The sequence below is a fragment of the Chlamydomonas reinhardtii genome, chromosome 11 (genome assembly GCF_000002595.2).
Source record: "Chlamydomonas reinhardtii strain CC-503 cw92 mt+ chromosome 11, whole genome shotgun sequence".
NCBI classification, from domain to species: Eukaryota; Viridiplantae; Chlorophyta; class Chlorophyceae; order Chlamydomonadales; family Chlamydomonadaceae; genus Chlamydomonas; species Chlamydomonas reinhardtii.
The window spans coordinates 1,631,031-1,648,828 of record NC_057014.1 but is presented as its reverse complement, the minus strand read 5'-3'; the positions used below and the strand labels follow the sequence as shown (position 1 = coordinate 1,648,828).

Genomic DNA, 17,798 nt, shown 5'->3' with positions numbered 1-17,798 from the left:
GTGTGAGCCTATAATTGCGGAGTAGTCGACGAAGTCTGTTGCCACCACTGCGCCGACACGACGTGTGTTGTGGGGCGCGGGCCTTCAGCAGGCCGCATGGATGGATGGTTGTCGTCTTTGGCGCGTCAGCCCGGCATGCGGTGTGTGTGGTCCCGGCGGGCTGTGGGTGTTTATGGACACGTGTGTGGCCCACAGCTCGTGTGGATGGTGCGCTGCTGGGGGCAAGGGCCCGCTTCCCATCGCCAGCGAAGCCCAATGCAAGCCCCGCAGCATTGCGGGGCGCCGCAGCCGGGCGTGCGTGGGGAAGCAGGCACAGACTTGCGGGGGTGGGGGTGGCTCGCTGACGTGCGTGCGTGCGAGTTGATTAGCTAGGCCAGGCAGGTATTACACAGCAGGCGGTATGAAGCGCAGGTAGATTGTGTGAAGGCGGTGCTTGGTGCCCGGGCATTACAACTGAGTTTAGCCCCATTGCCTTAGGGCCAGTGCCGTGCGTATGGCTTTTCTGGATCCCAGTGACCCCGGCGCGCGACGAACACCATTATACGTTTGCGCACGGCACTGGGTAAAGGGAGCGGCGGTGAGGATTGGTGCGGATTAATGCGGATTAATGCGGGGAATTGTGGTGGTGGTGGCGCGCGGCAGGGACTGCTATGCCAGAGCAGCAGTGCCATAAGGAAAACCATTAATATGGATTTCGGTAGTGCAGAAGGAATTATTACGGAAGTGACGAGCTATAGGTGGTCTAAGTGCGTGGAGCCGGATCGCGTGAGGAAACACAAGCGACTGGCTTAGCTGCTGTGTGATCTTCATATCTTTTGAGTTAGGGGCCAGGCTTGACCCTGCCAATTGGGTGCCTGCGTCCAAGACGTGCGTGCGTGCCGAGGTTGCCGTACCGTGCAGCGTGTCGGAAGCTGGGGCGTGTGGACTTATTTTCATCCGAATCTTGCAGCCGAATCTCATATGTGTCATTACCGTAGGGCGAGTGAGAGTGCTGGGGGTTTGCAAGGGGCCACGGCGAGGCTTGTAGCCAGAACTGTGCATGTGTGGGGTGGGGGTGGGGGGGTGTCAATGCCCAACACGGCATACGGGCGAGTGTGAGCGTGTGAGAGGGATATTGAAAGGAGGTCGGTTTTTTTGCCAGGCACGTAGCAAGGCGAAGTACAAAGGCGACGAAAGCTTCGGGGGCGCATCCCGCGTTGGGACGCCGAGTGGGCAGGACCATTACCAGATTACACAAGGCGCTTCAAGGAGTGATGGTGCCCCGAGGCTGTAGCTAGCATAGCACGTGCTGTTTGCTGATCCTCCAACTGTGCTTACATACCTACGACACTGCAAATTAGCATCTGCGGGATGGAAGCTGTGGGGGTTGGAGGCGGAAATTTATGCTTCGTAGGTTCACACAAGGTACCTGCGGGTGGGCTTCAGGTGGTTGACGCGGATGCAGTTGCACGACTTTGCGTTTTGGATTGAATGGTCATGCCTTGATGGGCTGCATCGTTGTCTGTCTGCTCGAAGCGCAAGCGACATCACTACGGACTTCGTAGACGAATTGACTCCTTCAAGCCTAAACCCGGAAATATTGGGGTGGATTGTGTGGTGCAAAAGGCACGCAAAAAACAAAAAAATGCCAGGACAGAGTGATTGCAGTGCCTCGGCGTTGGCAGGTTCAGCGCATTACTGCCGGTTTTGCTTCATACGTGGCCAAAAATTGGATAGGGCACGATTGCGTGCAATGGCTAGCTGCCTTTTGGTGATGCCGTTCCAGTTAAAAGGTGTCTGTGTGGTTGATAAGTGCGTGCCGCAAGCAATGATTGATGATTCAGTCCTTGCGTGTTTATCATAGGTCATAAAGAAAGCGCACCGCGCGCATGAAGTATAGACCAGACCAGACTCGTAACCTTCGATGCAATCTTCCCGGACTTGCCCGGAGCTTGCACAGGGCCAGGTGGGCCCTGCTAGACGGGGCGTGGTGGCTGCCGCTTGGGTGTGCGCGTTTCAAGCAACCTGTGTGCCCACGCGGTGTGTGGACGCCCGCTGTTTGGCGCGGTGCCCGCCGCACGGCACATCCTGAGGTGCTCAACAGCCGTAGGTCAGGCAGGTTACCCAGGCAGGCCCGCTCATTGCAGTGGCGGTAATGCGGTTGCGTTGGCGGTGTTTGCAAGTTTTGTGCAAGCGGCTGGTTCAAAAGGTGGCGCCGGCCCGTGCATCATTGAATGGGGTGCACGGCCTCTTCCAGGACCATTGCCGCGTCAAAGACGGGAACGAAGAATGTACGGTCCCTTATGTGGACTGGTCGGGACTCGGGCCGCAAGGCACGTTTGACTTTTTGACGCTGTGGGATGCGGTAGTTATTACCCGCCCCATGGTGCTGCTTTTGCGCGTCGTTTTGCGGATATCGAGAGCCGCTGTGCCGGGGAGAAAGGAGGGTGGGCTTGCTTGTGGCAGCGGTGAGCACTGATTGCCACGCAGCCATGCGGCGCTGTCGCTCTACAAGTCACACGTGGCGTGTTTGCACTGCATTTTCTTTGTGGCGTGGAGAGGCTGCCCCAGGGCAAGCCAGTGGCAGAATATGTCACGGGCTGCCCGTGTGAGAGAGCTTCATCAAAGTCTAGCTAGGCCATGATACAGAACTGTACAGGTCTCTACTTTCGTATCATTTCTGCTGGGCGGAAAGGTTGCACAAGCCGCAACAAAGTGGTTTCACAGGGGTGTGGCGCCCTCTGCATTTCCCTTGCATATGTCCGGAATGTCGCCGCTTTTGCTAACATACCATGCGAGCGAGGTAGAAGAATAGCTGAGGTTTGGGTGTGGCGCTTGTCTAGACGGGCGCTTTCGCCCTTTCCGGCGGCAAGCAGTGGGATGGAAAAAGTGGTGGTGAGGTACGTCCATATTCTTTTGTAGGGGTGGGGGCAGGACGCAAGGCCCCACTGATGTGTGTGCTTTTGTCGCTCTAATGCCATGAAGAGTTGCCTAAGGGAGCTGTGCTCCTCATTTCTTAGTAGCAGTAGGGCTTGCATCCTAGGGTAGCGGGTCACACGTTTTCGTCTTAAAGCATGTGTGGCGGCACGGGTACAAAGAGTACAATATCACAGCCGCCGCTGCCTCTGCAAGAGAGCGCGCGGCGGCGCCGGCCAATTCACCTCCATGTGTGCTTGTTGTTAGCTGTAGCCATAGCCAGTAGTAATGTAGGAAGTTGTGGTACTCAGTGCGCCAAGTTCTAGTGCACGGTCATGCACCTTGTAACGGATGCGCGATTCTTTATTGGCACCCCTGGTGTTTGGGCGAGGCTGCGGAAGCGTATCGGCAGCAGATTGCATTGGTTACAAGAGGGACCTGCTGACGCAGTTCACGAGCCAGTGACGTGGAGAACGAACACCCTGCTCTGGACCCCAGGGGCGTGCCGCCTGCAGCGCCGTCGGCCTACTCTAGCTCTAGTAGGCTTGCTCCCATAGGCCGCTCCTCCCGCCATACCGAACATGTTACTAGGTGCTATCACTCCACCTCCTCTTCCATTATGACACTTCGTGGCAGCAGGCAGGCACACAGCCCCTCGTTTCCAGGGGCGGGAAGGTTCCAGCCACTGGGGTGAGGTGGGGTGGGGAGTTCTCCAGGGGGGGGGGTAGGAAACCAAGGGCCAGACCCCATGCCCCGAAATCCCCCGGGAGCCCCCTTGAGGGGACGACCGACCCCCCGACGGACAAAACCTTGTTGTTCAGGGGTTAAAACCCCTCCATTTTATATCAAAGTGGTGTCAATCGACTCCTCTTGACGAGGACTATCACTTCGTGCCATCAACGGTCCTGTTCTGAGACTTCGGTCACGGGCGGGATCCTATCCATGGAAATCCCCTCGGCCCAGACCACCCCGCGCTCAACTCTCTGCCGCGTGACGAATGGACAATGTGCATCGGTAGCCTTGTTAGACGTGAACTCATGCGCATCAGCGCTTCAGAGCCCAGCTGTGTCAGTGCGCATGTGTTGAATGTGGAGACATGTCCCGACAGGTCCATGCCCGGACGCGCAACTTAGCCCTCCCACGCTTTGTTTGTGCTTATTACGTCATAACGTGCACATATGAGCCTCGTACTGCTGCGTTTGGCCCCTAGTTCTGCTTGTGGGGCGCTTCCCCAAATCCGCCAGGATGGGCTCCCGAAACCCGACGGACCCCCAGGGACGAGGACCGACCCCCCAACTTTGGCGGCCCAGAACTTCCTCACCAGACACCCCCTTAAAAACTAAAAGTACGTGCATAATGCTTTCCTAAAGCTCTGTAATTTTGAGCATGGGGTAAGAATCTGAGCTTTCTACCCCCCCTGAGTTCTCTAGCCTTTACCAGGTTGCCTCGGTTACCCGCGGGATCTGCCATGAGCCTGCGACATGCGCTAGTACCGTACGGTAGTACTTCGACAGGTTGCAGGCTGGCAGTCAGCACGTTCCAGACCTGCAGCACGTGAAGCCGTGTCCGGTGCCACCCTTTCAGAATGCCCTCTGCCCGGGCACCACCACGCCTACTAGATGCTGTGTTGGCCAGGTGTCGTGTTGGCCGGGCCTCTGCCGTGGCCCCTGGGGTAGCGTGGGGCTGGCGGTCACCTCCGTCACAGCCTTTCTTTCTTCGGTACCAGTGACCAGTCCAATCGGGCCCAGTCCCGTGGTCTAGCCCCGTGGTGGTCCAGCCCCAACCCGCTCCACCCCCCTCCAACCCGCAGTTCGGGCCTCTGACTGTCTCTCCAGCCAAGCCACCGCGAAGGCCTAGCCCTCAGGCCCAGGGCCCCAGGAGCAGTGTGTGCAACACGACAATATCCAGCAGTATCAGTGCTCGTATCTTGTAGACGCCCTCAGGCACCCGACATCTACACATGCGTAGATGACCCTGACCGCGGCATCTACACTTAAGCCCCCAAGCCCCCCAAAACGTCTACGCTTCCCCCATTTTTGCACCAAAGCCGGCCAAAACCGTCTACACTGCGTAGATGCGTGGCACCCAAACCCAAAATTTTTTCTCCGCCTTCGGCGGATTTTGGGCAGATTTCTACAGTGTAGATGGAAGATACGAGCACTGAGCAGTATTCATGAACATTGCCGTGGACAGGTAAGTTCCCGCCTCGCCTCGCCCTCATCCACCCCGATTGCCCCCGGACAGCCCTGGCGCGCTTGGTGGCATTGCTGACAGGCCGCCGTTCCGCAGGACTCCTCACACAACACACGGCACATGGCACATAGCCGCGCTTTCCTTGCTGACTACCGTAGGCGGGTGTATGCGCGCTGCAAGCCAGTGCATGTAGGCATGCAGATCCTTGGGTGCTTTCCACGTTCCCCCACCGGATGTTGCCTCCCGCATCCCTCTCCTTACTTCCATCCCATACCAGCGTGTGCAAGGATACAATCAAGGCCCAAAGCTTCTCGTGTGGCTGCTGATGTACGGAACTGTGCCAGTGCGAGGGACCCGACCGGATCCAAGTTCGGACTGAACACACATCGACCTGGCTCCGTTCCAGGTGGGTGCATTTTGTGGGTTTCGCGTTGTCACGGCGAATGGCAGCAGCCTAGTTGCGAGCTGGAACACGTCCGCCCCTGCAAGCGGCAGCAGTCTCCACGACACTCGGACTCCGTTTGGCGTGCCGAATGCGGAGCAGCGTGGAGCGCGCACCGGTGTCTCGTCTCGAAGGTAACAAGTAACCGCATTGCCGCTGACACTTTATTGCTAGCCTGGAGCTCGCGACGGCGTCTTGCATTCGCATTCACTAGCAAGCACTTCGCTGATCGACCTCCCCTGATCTGTCAGGCTAGTCGGGGAAACCCGCGTGCCCTCTTTCGCTGGTGGGCCTGCCCCTGAATTTGCACTATGTCTTGAGCTTGGGTTATGACGCTTGCCCCGGGGCTCCTGAGGCAATGAGGCAGCAACCCTGATCCTGGGCAAGGTCCTGGGGCGACGGCGGGCCAAAGTTCAGGACCCGCGGACCGCGGTCGCGGCAGTAGCCGAGTGGACCCCGGACAGCGCCCTCTCGATGCCAACAAGACTGGTAGGACGTGCGATACAACTTCTTTTGCCCCAAGCCAACCTGGCCTTTGAGCGTGACGAACCTCTGGCAAGACTGCTTCTTGCTGACAGCAGAAACGCCAGTCTGCTTCCAGAGATACAAAATTGTATACTTAATGTGCATGATAGCATGTTTCAGCTTCGCTTTGGGGCATTCAAGTTGCCTTCGGTACTTTGCATCCGGCTTCGCTTGTAGCCGTTATGGCTCATTTCCACTTCCCGCTTTATGCATTCAGATAGATTTAACGCCTGATATCAAGACTAATTCGCGCCGTCTGCATTGGTGCATGCAGCGCGCCAAACGCAGAGGACCGCTCGCTGCAAGGCCGTACACCTCATCGCGGATGAGGAGCGCGTTTCCAGTCAAAAGCTTCTGCTTCCGCTTTGCCAAAGTTGTCTGACCCTTCAGTCCGAACAACCCACTTACAATCATGGCCCTCTCTATGAAGATGCGCGCCAACGCGCGCGTGGTGTCCGGTCGCCGCGTCGCCGCTGTGGCCCCCCGCGTGGTGCCCTTCTCGTCGGCCTCCAGCTCCGTGCTGCGCTCTGGCTTCGCCGCTGAGGTGTCTGTGGACATCCGCCGCGTGGGCCGCTCTCGCATCGTCGTCGAGGCGGTAAGTCGCGCTTTCGATGGGTCGCGGAGTTCCAGCCCCATGGGCCCGGTTGCTGACTTCTCCCTACGTGCTGTGCCCTGTAGGTGAAGAAGTCGGTTGGCGACCTGCACAAGGCTGACCTGGAGGGTGAGCTCACTGGCCAGGTGGCAGAAGGGGGCTTTTTATCGCGTTCGGTCGACTGGATCATCGGCGAGCGAAGCCTCGCCCGCGGTCGCTGAGCCTGCCGACACCGCTCTGCTGATACTTTTGAGCGCTTAGATGACTCTGGGTCGCCTAGCCTGGTCCCGATCAGGCCCGGGGTCGCGCTAAACCTGACTCGCTCTACCTCCATGCTTCGCTCGCAGGCAAGCGCGTGTTCGTCCGCGCGGACCTGAACGTGCCTCTTGACAAGGCCACCCTGGCCATCACCGACGACACCCGCATTCGCGCGGCCGTCCCCACCCTGAAGTACCTGCTGGACAACGGTGCTAAGGTCCTGCTGACCTCGCACCTGGTAAGAGATTGTGCTGTGCTCGGCGCACCCAGGGCCCTCGGTAGGCGCTCCTAGCATCGTGTGTTGTCGGCATGCATAGGTTTCTCGTTCCACCACTGGCCCAGAACATGTCGCTGCCAAGGGGCGCAGCCCCGGTCTGTTCGCTAGCTTGCACACCACACCCTACACGCTAGCCTTGCCTCCGCTCCCTGCCCGCCCTAGCTTCCCCCTCCTCCTCCCCCTCCTATTTCACCTCCTGAGCTCTGAGCACCCTTCCCCTCCTCTTCTTGCCCATGTTAAAAACAGGGTCGCCCGAAGGGCGGTCCCGAGGACAAGTACCGCCTGACCCCCGTGGTGGCCCGCCTGTCGGAGCTGCTGGGCAAGCCCGTGACCAAGGTCGATGACTGCATCGGCCCCGAGGTGGAGAAGGCGGTGGGCGCCATGAAGAACGGCGAGCTGCTGCTGCTGGAGAACGTCCGCTTCTACAAGGAGGAGGAGAAGAACGAGCCCGAGTTCGCCAAGAAGGTGAGGACTGTGGAGATTGGGGAAAAGGGAGGTGGGTTTTGAGAATCAGGCAAGGCGGGCATGGCTGAGTACGTTGAGGTAGTGGTACTCTGATAACTTGATGCAGTGCTTGCGCTTGCCGGCCTGGGGGGTGGGCGTGGCGTGGGTGGTGTTGGGTGTCCCCTGCCCGCACGTGTGCTTCCGTCAATCGCCTGCGCCCTGGCATGTTTGTTGACTCACCCTCCCCACCCTCCCCTCCCTTCTCCCTGCCTCCCCACCACCGTACAACACACACAGCTGGCCGCCAACGCCGACCTGTACGTGAACGACGCGTTCGGCACTGCCCACCGCGCCCACGCCTCCACCGAGGGTGTGACCAAGTTCCTGAAGCCCTCCGTGGCCGGCTTCCTGCTGCAGAAGGAGCTGGTGAGACAGCTTAGCTTTAGGCGTCCGATTGTTCGTGTATGTTGCAAAAAGCTTCGGGGGGAAGGTTCTCATACTGGCTGCCGAGGGCAATCCAGCTCCACGCGGCCGTTTGGCCGTGCTCGACATTTCCCCGACGTCCCCCTGATGCCCGGCCTGGTTCTGACCCGTGCTCCGCCCATGCCTCCCGCGCTTACAGGACTACCTTGATGGCGCCGTGTCCAACCCCAAGCGCCCCTTCGTGGCCATTGTGGGCGGCTCCAAGGTGTCCTCCAAGATCACCGTCATTGAGGCGCTGATGGAGAAGTGCGACAAGATCATCATCGGGTGAGTTAGTGTCTGTGCGTGTGGGGGGGGCCTGTGAAGGGCCTATGAGTGCGGATGCAGCAACGTACCGCACATTCCTGTCTCAGCACATTCCTGTCTCTGACAAGTCGCGTATGAGGAGGGGTGCGCGGAGGAGGCGAGAGTGCAGCGGCGCGTGAACCGAACCCAAAGCTGGCTGGTCAGTCGGCTGTGTCCTGCGCCAGAATACCTCACCACCCTCGCTCTGGCACTGGCACTGACCCTGTGCCCCCGCTCTCTTTCTGCCCCCGCAGCGGTGGCATGATCTTCACCTTCTACAAGGCCCGCGGCCTGAAGGTGGGCTCCTCCCTGGTTGAGGACGACAAGATCGAGCTGGCCAAGAAGCTGGAGGAGATGGCCAAGGTGCGTGTGTTAGCGAGCGAGCGCGACATGATGGGAATCGCAGGCGGCCGCTGTTTGGCAAATGAGGGATCGGTTCCGTTGGGTGGATGGGGGCTGCGCTATCTGCAGCGGTGGAAGGGCGTATGCAAAGGTCACAAGCAACTCTTCCTGACCCAATACTGCTCCTTCCTGGTTGTTGGTGCGCACCACAGGCCAAGGGTGTGCAGCTGCTGCTGCCCACCGACGTGGTGGTGGCCGACAAGTTCGACGCCAACGCCAACACCCAGACCGTGCCCATCACCGCCATCCCCGATGGCTGGATGGGTCTGGACATTGGCCCGGACTCCGTCAAGACCTTCAACGTGAGTGTGTTTGGGATGGAGGGGGGCCTGGAGCGCGGTTCCTCCTTACGCAGATTCGGGATGCAGGGTGTGGGGAGCCGTGTGCGGGGCAGGAGATGCGGGCGCTGGGCAATGTGCAGGGCAGGAGACGCGGGCGCCCAACAGGTCCTGGCCGGCGATCGGCTAGGGTGGGGGACGTACAGTGTTGCAAAGCTTGGCTACATTGGCAGGCACGATGCTTGTGTATGGGCTGCCGCGCCTTCGCAAACATGTCACTGACCCTGCTGAACTCATGTCCTCTCTCCACAACAGGACGCCCTGGCCGACGCCAAGACCGTTGTGTGGAACGGCCCCATGGGTGTGTTCGAGTTCCCCAAGTTCGCCAACGGCACCGTGTCGATCGCCAACACCCTGGCCGGCCTGACGCCCAAGGGCTGCATCACCATCATTGGTGGCGGTGACTCCGTGGCTGCCGTCGAGCAGGCCGGCGTTGCCGAGAAGATGAGCCACATCTCCACCGGCGGCGGTGCCTCCCTGGAGCTGCTGGAGGGCAAGGTCCTGCCCGGCGTGGCCGCCCTGGACGAGAAGTAAATTGCTCGCAATTGAATAAGAACAGTTGCCGTGTAGTTTACGTGTGGACAGAGGTTGAGATGGCTCTCGGGTCGGTTGTTCGGGAGTGGCGGAGTGTGTTTCGGGTTGTTGGTTTGGTCATGACGACTTGAGTGGTTGCAGAAAGGGGAGTGTTCCGGATCCGGGGGCCTCTTGTATGGGGTCATGATTTGGTGCCGACAGCGAAAGCCTGGGAGCCCTGGGCGTCTGGGCCCCGGTGCTGAATGCGGGCTGACGCCGGGGGAGTGAAAGAACTCCTTTGACCGAGCGTATCGTGTACATGAGAGAAGAGACATGAGCTTTCGCTGAGGCACACTGGCTCCGTAGGCAGGGATTTTGCGCTCCCCTGAGTGTTCACGGATTGCCGTACGTAGGCCTGCAGGATGTGTAAGAAAACAAATATCACGCTCCCACGTCCTCTTTGTACTTGGCATCGTCTCTCTTGGCGCTGGACATGACAGCGGCGGAAGCACGCACGGAACACATCCCTGACAGCAGCTGTTCATACGCAGGTGCAGATTTCCGCGCGAGAGTCTCAAATCGAAATCTTACATGCCTTGTGTGCAGCTCCCATGATCAGCTAACACGTGTACAGCAAGAGCGGGCTGCCTACTAACACATTCATACCGCACACATTGCCGTTGAGCTGCTAGGCCTTCCCGTTATTGGCCTGCCATCCCCACATCCTGCATGTCAAGTGCATGTCAAGAGCCCGCCCATTACTGCTTGCACGTTGGCAGCAAGAAGCGTCACTGACTTGCCTCGCTTCAGTCACCAAGGCATTTCGCATTGCAGTGTTCTCGGGAGTACCTGAACGTACGACCCCCTATTTTACACAAACGCCTGAGCTGCTGTCGTCATGCACGGCGCGCTTTCGCCAATCTCGCGACTACGACACGGCGCGGCGCCGTACCCTCCATTCCACCCAGTCATTTTACTGCTGCCGCGCCTTCAATCAATGCGCAGCCTTCACCCCATGCCCCAATCGCTCTTATGGCGGCGGCACACCATCGCCGCCACTACGCCACGGCGCCATCGCCACAGCGATGGAGTCCAGGCTTGGTGTTGTGCACTTTTGCCATGGATTGTGCCTCTCCCCACGTTGATGCTTTCCGCTCTCCGTGCACGCCTCTGCCGCCCGGCTCTGAGCCAAGGCGCTCTGCCCAGTGGTCCACGGCCCGGATAGTTCACGTGCCCAGTAGCCCACGTGCCCAGTCGTTCACGCAATATCGCTCCATTACTTCTTGCGCGCCTCCGCCTCCCGGATCAGGTCGCCCAGCGCGTCATCCACCTGCTTCAGGCCCTCCAGCGCGCTCACGGCGTCCTGCGGCGTGCGTATGTGAGGGGCGATACACCGGTAGGCAGGTTACGAATGTGAGATTACGAGAAGAGACTGTAACAAGAAACAATCCGTGCCGATTCACGAAGGTGCAGGTCATGGCACGACCCGGTAGAGCGCCAGCGGTCCGCGCCCGAGCTGCATCCCCGTCGCCGTCCCCCGGCCACTCCATACCGCATCCCGTGTGCTCTTTGCCTCATGCGGCCGAGCCGCAGCCAAGCAAGGACTACAGTCTACAGCTACACCTGCGCCCTCACCGCCTGGTCCGCCAGCCCCTTGTTGAGCATGATCTCCTCGCCCAGCACGTTGAGCAGCGCCTCGTCGTCGAGCAGCTCGTCCAGGATGGAGGTCAGGCGCTCGTCCACCTCCTCGGGATCCAACGGGCCTGCGGGGAGGAACGGGCGGGGAGGAGGTGGGAAGAGGGGGAGGGGAGGGAGGCGGGGGAGGAGAGGGAGGAGGGGGAGGGGGACGGGAGGCGGGGGAGGAGAGGTAGGAGGTGGAGGGGAGGGAGCAGGGAGGCGGGGGGAGGTGTCGGAGGCGGAGGGTAGCGGGAGGGCGGGAGCCAACCGCAGGCACGGGTGGGCGTGGCCGCGTGGAGGCAAGCGCAATGAAAGGTAGCTGTGCCCGTGTAGCCCGGCCTAACACGGCACCGCATCGACAGCGCAACCATGAACCATACCAGCTAGGGCCGGACCATCTGGCGTCATTGATGGAGTCGTACTACTATAGGCGGCCCCTTCCCGGCGCCACTCACGGTTCTCATAGGCGGTGGTGCCGGCGATGCCCAGCCCCAGGCCCAGGGCGCCAAACAGCAGCTCACGCCGCGTCGGCGGTTGGAATGAAGTGCGCTGTGACAAGTTTGCGACATGGGGGATCGAAGAATGTTGGCCGTGCATATCAGCATGCTGGAGGTCTGCAAAGACATGAGCCAGAAGCGCGCATGCAGGCCGGAAGCCAAAGCCGGGAAAAGGTTGGCTCTGGCGCACTGCTGCGCGACGGTGCACTAACCGTGGGCTGCGGCGGAGGCGGGGGAGGAGGCGGGGGCGAGCCGCCAAAGCGCGGCGCGTTGTTGGGTGCACGCGGCGGCATCGGCTCCACCTCCACGTCGTATGCAGCCCTGCGGCGAGCGACAACGCAGACACGGATACAATTCGGTGCGGTGCATGTCGACGAGGAACCTGGCGGCGTCCAGTTGCTGCGAAGTTATGTGAGGTCCTTCATGTGCTTGTCGTCTTGCCTTATTGTAATTGGCCGACGCCCGAGGAACAGCGAAGCATTCCGGCTGCGAGCGTGCTGGACTCGCTGGGACCCAGATACGCACGACTTCATCGATGACATATTGCGCAAATGCAATTGAGCTTTCCTAGAGCCTTGAAAGTGGCTGCTTCAGAAACGTCAAAGATGGCCGCCGGCCTTTCGTCGCTGTGTCGGAGTGCGTGGCTTGCGAACCGACAGCACAGTGAACTTGCAGCAAGTCTCATAGCGACGTAACAGCGCGTCTGCGTATGCATGCAACTCTGGATCCAATAGTGTCCAGCGTGGCACGCATTGAAGTTGCCCCCGCTGTCACCGCCCGACTCCACTTCAGCCACACCACAGTGCGTCGCACGCCCAGCCGCTTTCTTTTTGGACTGTAAAAAAGCATTTGTGAGTTCAAGGCGTGCACACGCGTACCCTCTACTCCTGGGCCACGCGACCTACGAAGCGCAAACTCGCAAATGCCTGGCGGCCTTGGCCCACACCCTCTGCTCTTGCTTGTACAGTTGTAATAGGTATCCAAAGGCCGCCCCACCGGTGCCTCAGTTGATCTCATCTTCCTTGCTATCCGGTACTGAATCAGCACCACTACTTGCGGCAGGTACCGAATGAAGACAAACAGAAACAACACCCGTGAACAACACCTGACTAGAACGTTCTTGCAATCTCGCGATTCTACTTCCACCAGAAGCTGACAGAGAAGCTAGTACTCAGTGAGCGCACGAAGTGCCACCAGCCCGGGGGGATGTACAGCATCTGACCCGGGCCCAACACCACATCCTGGAACGGCAGCGCCGCCGCCCCCAGCCACTCCTCCTCCCCATCGCCTCCCTCGCCATCCTCTTTCTGGGCCTGCTCCCCGGGTCCAGACCCCGTGGTGGGATCCAGGAAGGGCTGGGCAGTCCGCTCGTCGTGGCCGTGCGCGGTGCCGCCGGCAGCTGCCCCACACGGAGCCCCTGGCCGCTGTCGGAAGTCGGAACCAGTCCCGGGCGAACTGAGGCCGGGCTCAGCATGCAACGCTTCCTCCGCAGCCTCCGCCTCAGCCCACCGAAGTTCCCCCGTCTGGATCCGGGTCTGGGTTGATCGGGATTGGATCCGGGGTTGGATCCGGTCCAGGTCCACCTGGCTGCTGTTGCTGTTCATGGATCCAGCCGGGAAGGGGTACAGCGCGGCCGTACAGCTGGGGGCGTACAGCCGCACGTACTTGTGGCCCACCACCTGTACGACAGCGGGCGCACATGGGAAAGGCATGACGTGATTGCTTACGCATTACATAGATAGCAAAGTTATCACGAGAAGCACATGAGTAGCTGGGAAAGGCGGGGCACGCCGGCGCGTTGAGGGGGAGTCCAGAATGGCGGCACGCAACGTGCGGCATGGCAACGGCACTGGCCTTTGGGCAACGCTTCCCTACTTGGTCACCCAAAGCAACCCCCAACACACGATTATATTGGCCAAAGGGCTGCTCCATGCCGGCAGCAGGCTTAGCGGAAAGGCTGGGCAGCTGCGGCTGGGCAGCGCTGCCGCACGCGCTGGCCCTGGGCCCCCTGGGAAGCGCTGCTTTGGAAGCTGTCAGCAGCTACCTGCCTGCCTGTCGCTCACCTGCGCCAACAGGTTGTGTGCGGGGTCGGTGTGCAGCGGGGTGGTGGTGCCGGCCGGGCCCAGCCAGGCATTGACGGCGTGCGGCTCGCCCTGCGGTGGTAATGGCGTGCGATGTAAAACGCAAGTGTTTGGGCAAGGCACGCTCGAGGGTCTGGGGCCGGGGCGTAGGTCAGGGGGTGATGGTAACTGCCGCAGTATCATATCAGTACCTTATCAACCCCAATGCACTGCCATTATCGCGACCTGGGCCACGGCTCAACCGCTGCAGCATGTGCAGGACGCAGTGACCAAACAGGTCTTCGCGCCACACTTTCATGCAAGCACACACACACGCACAGCACACACAGCCGTCTCTCACGTCGTCGCCTAGGCTGCAGTAGTCGGGTGTGGCGATGTCGGCACGCAGGGCGGGGATCTGATCAAACAGCGGGTGCTGCGCCAGATAGCCCAACGGAGGCGCAGGCTGCTGCTGCTGCTGCTGCTGCTCGGTGGCTGCAGCAGGGGCTGTAGCAGGGGCTGTAGCCGGTTCCAAGGTGGCGATGGCGGCGGGAACGGCGGCGCCGCCACCTTCACCGCTTGGTGTGACGGCTGCGGCGCCGCTGCAGCCGGTAACGCTAGCGCTACTGCCGCCGGCTGCAGGCTGTGCTGCTGCTACTGCCGCCGCTGGTGCCGCCGCCGCCGCCAGCACGTGTCGCTGCAGGAAGTCTGTGAGGGTCATGAGCTGCTGCCCCCAGCCGTCCGCCAGGTAGTGCTGCCCCACCTGCACACATGGGGGCAGCCGGCGCGGGAGGGTTGGGTTTGGAGTTTTGGTGCTTTGCTAAGGACGGACGGAGCTGGGGGGCTTGGGGATTGGGGACGCATCTCATGCGCAAGCCTTTACCAGGTTGACTCCCCGACTTCCGGAGTGTGCCACACAACCTGGTGTAAAACACGTCCCCTGGCTTTGTGCCCCTACCTCCACGGGCACTGTGCGGCCGCCCGCCACCCGCAGTAGGTACGACAGGTCCGGCCACCGCCTCAGCGCCGGCCAGTGCTCCATGGCGCCTGGGCGGGGTGAGGCGCGGTGACAGCACGAGAGGGGGTGGCGAGGGCCACATGAGGAGCTTGCCGGAAGGGTGAGAATGTAAGCTACTGGTCTCAGGAGGAATACTTGGAGATGGGGTAAGGCCTGCAGCTGACTAAGCTGGCCGTGCACACGGGTGTGTGGAATACCGTACGCGGCAAACACACGAGCACCTGCATGCCTCAAGGACGTGACTGGAAGCGCACTCGCTCGACTCCTCCGCCCCGTCCTACAACTCAGCTCCCCCGCCACCAATGACTCGGTACCTTTGCATCAGCCCCACAGTGCCCCGCACCCCACCTGGTGCCGCCACCTCACTCACACAGTGATTCCCCCTTCCGGGTTGGCAATTACCCCTACCCCATCATCAACTCATTGCCCCGCAGTGCTTCCCCGCACCCACCTGGCACCACCACCTCATGCCCCCCCCACACACAGTGCTTCCCCGCACCCACCTGGCACCACCACCGGCCGCTCCGGCGCCATGGCCTCCACCAGGAACTGCTCCAGCCCCGGCGGCTCACACGACTCCACATGCTCCAGGCCCAGCGGCTCCACATCCGGCTCGCAGCAGACCGCAGCCCCGCCGTTGCCCTCGCCTTCGCCGTTGCCTTCACCCTCCTCCCCACTGCCCCTGATGGCGGCGGCAGCGCCGCCGCCGCCGCCGCCGCCTGACAGCACAGGCACACGGCGGCCCGGCGGCCCGCCCAGTGAGCCCGGCGGCAGCCGTACGCCGCCAATTGGCCCAGCCGCCAGTTGGCCGCCGCCACCGCATCCGCCGTATCCGCCGCTAACACCGCCGCCGCCACCGCAACCACTGGCGTCAGCATGTGCCGTCCGCGCCCCTGCCGCGGCGTCGTCGTCGTCGGCGGCGGCGGCAGTATTCGAGTGCTCCACGCGCAACCTCTTGAATGGCCGCCGCAGCTCCCCGTTCCCGCCACCCTCACCACCAGCAGCTGCCGCCTCCGCGCCCGCTTCTCCATTCACGCTCACTCCGTTTGCGCGTGCCTTTACCGCAGTAACTGCCGAGCCGCCAGCCGCCCCACCATCCGCCGCCGCCGCACCAACCGCCGCCGCCGCCGCCAACCGCTGATGCAGTTGGCCGATGAGGCAATGTACGGCCGCCCGCCACAGCGGCCCGCCCATCATCAGCCCGAGGTCCAACCGCCGCAAAACGCCCGCAACCAGGTCAAAACCAGATCCAGCGGAATCCAGATCCGTTGCCAAGGCGTTGGTAGTTTTGCTATCTTCGTTTGCTTCTGCGGCAGGATTGCCGAGCAGCGTCAGGAGGCTCCGTGCTACGCACGCAACTGTGTAGCCATTGCGCCAAGCCTGCTCGGCACACAAACAAGGGACAGAGTGGTGGTGAGCACGCGCTTCTGGCTGTGTTCGGAGACCTCTGCTGCGCGCTGACGCCTGACGTCTTGCTCAACACAGTAATATGGTACATAGCGCAGCGCAACCTTCGCCCCATCATTGGCATTGGAGTTGGCTACCCCATTACTCCGCCATCCCTGCCACCTTCACCACCCTCACCACAGGGCCCCCGCTCCCCACCAGGCCCCAACCCCAACCCCCGCGCCCCCAGCCGCCCTCACCACGTGCACATCCTTCCAGTACCCCATGTGCAGCTTCTCCCAGCACAGCTCCAACAGCCCGTCACACAGATCGGACGCCGTAGCGGCTATAGCTTGTGTGGCAGCAGCGCCGGCCGGAGCCTCAGCGGCTGTAGCAGCGGCAGCAGCAGCACCAGGAGCGACTGCAGCAGAATCATCAGTGCCGAACCCAGCGTTCATGAGCACGGCCTGTGATTCGAGACGAAGACCAGTGTTGGGGATGGCAGGCGGCGCACCATCTGCACGTTTGGCAACCTCAAAGAGACGCACGGTGTCGGTTCTCTCCCCTTGTGCCGCAGTGTGTCTATCAGGCTATCACCAACATGACTTCTGCTCACTGCCCGCAGTTGCCCCGTGGTGGAACCCCTGGGAACTCACCTCCAGGTCACCGAGCAGGCGCCGGAATGGCGGCACGGCGACGGCACCGCGCGCCGCGGATCCCAGATCTGTACGGAAAATCGGCGCAACGGCATATTAATCATTGGAAAGTAGCAGCCGGCCTCAAGTTACGCACGCCGTGCCGCTGCCAAGTCCCAACGGTGTAGGCAAGCCCGCGTCACAGGCCATCACCGGTCTTAGGTCCTCAATGCGGTCGCATTGATTGACGTCTGGCCCTCGACAGCCGCGCACGCTCCAACCTCTGCCATTCCCGCCACCACCACCACCACAACCACTAACACCAACGCCGTCACCACCATCATCACCATCACCATGACTTCGCACACACCTCGCAGCCATGCGGCGACCTCCTCGTCCCCTCGCCATCCCACCACCGCATTCACGACCTCGCTGGGCAGCGGCAGCGGCAGCGGCGGCGCCTGAACCTGCGCCATTACTGGGCCCCGCAACTGCTCCGGAGCATTAACGAAAGGTGCCTGTCCTGTCAAGCAGGCGAGACGTCCTGTTGCGCTTTATGCCTGGCAAGGTGCGCTGCGCCGGACCGACGTGCCAGCAGGCTGTACCCGCAGACCCTGAGTATCGAAGTGTCGGCTGGCAGGGTCCTGAGCATAGGCTCAGACTCGGGATGAGAATAGATGCTTAAGTTAAGGAGTTAAGCAACGCTAGCAACAACATCGTTTCTCAGAGCTAGGATGGGAGTATCCACAGAGCAAAGGGATGAATCGGGGCGATGGCGCGGGAAAGTGTCAAGGACACGCGATGTGTATCAAGGTGATGCCCTGTGTAAGCGTGTGCAACAACTAAGAACTGTTGCCCAGGGCGGTGTAGGGTTGAAG

General features: G+C 61.2%; 4 protein-coding genes across 4 annotated transcripts; 2 read left to right on the top strand and 2 right to left on the bottom strand.

Annotated features, from left to right (window-relative positions):
- The first annotated feature begins 28 nt into the window (after nt 1-28).
- CHLRE_11g467771v5 (uncharacterized protein) lies at nt 29-3,255 on the top strand. Its single transcript, XM_043067524.1, has one exon. The coding sequence runs from the start codon at nt 101-103 to the stop codon at nt 362-364; it is 264 nt and encodes an 87-aa protein (XP_042919520.1). The 5' UTR covers nt 29-100; the 3' UTR covers nt 365-3,255.
- Nucleotides 3,256-5,698: 2,443 nt separating this feature from the next.
- CHLRE_11g467770v5 (uncharacterized protein) lies at nt 5,699-10,089 on the top strand. Its single transcript, XM_001699471.2, has 9 exons — nt 5,699-6,650; nt 6,734-6,776; nt 6,995-7,143; nt 7,429-7,647; nt 7,924-8,052; nt 8,249-8,376; nt 8,649-8,757; nt 8,949-9,098; nt 9,390-10,089. Exons 1-9 carry the CDS (start codon nt 6,468-6,470, stop codon nt 9,666-9,668), a joined length of 1,389 nt encoding a protein of 462 aa, XP_001699523.1. The 5' UTR covers nt 5,699-6,467; the 3' UTR covers nt 9,669-10,089.
- Nucleotides 10,090-10,222: 133 nt separating this feature from the next.
- Nucleotides 10,223-12,471, bottom strand: CHLRE_11g467769v5 (uncharacterized protein). Its single transcript, XM_001699431.2, has 5 exons — nt 12,263-12,471; nt 12,034-12,142; nt 11,780-11,873; nt 11,283-11,410; nt 10,223-11,010 (listed from the first exon to the last, which is right to left on the bottom strand). The coding sequence occupies exons 1-5, from the start codon at nt 12,352-12,354 to the stop codon at nt 10,924-10,926; spliced, it is 510 nt and encodes a 169-aa protein (XP_001699483.2). The 5' UTR covers nt 12,355-12,471; the 3' UTR covers nt 10,223-10,923.
- Nucleotides 12,472-12,526: 55 nt separating this feature from the next.
- Nucleotides 12,527-17,758, bottom strand: CHLRE_11g467768v5 (uncharacterized protein). The gene is made up of 8 exons (XM_043067523.1): nt 17,291-17,758; nt 16,942-17,009; nt 16,546-16,752; nt 15,403-16,279; nt 14,840-14,928; nt 14,243-14,644; nt 13,885-13,974; nt 12,527-13,500 (listed from the first exon to the last, which is right to left on the bottom strand). The coding sequence occupies exons 1-8, from the start codon at nt 17,394-17,396 to the stop codon at nt 12,958-12,960; spliced, it is 2,382 nt and encodes a 793-aa protein (XP_042919519.1). The 5' UTR covers nt 17,397-17,758; the 3' UTR covers nt 12,527-12,957.
- Nucleotides 17,759-17,798: the final 40 nt, after the last annotated feature.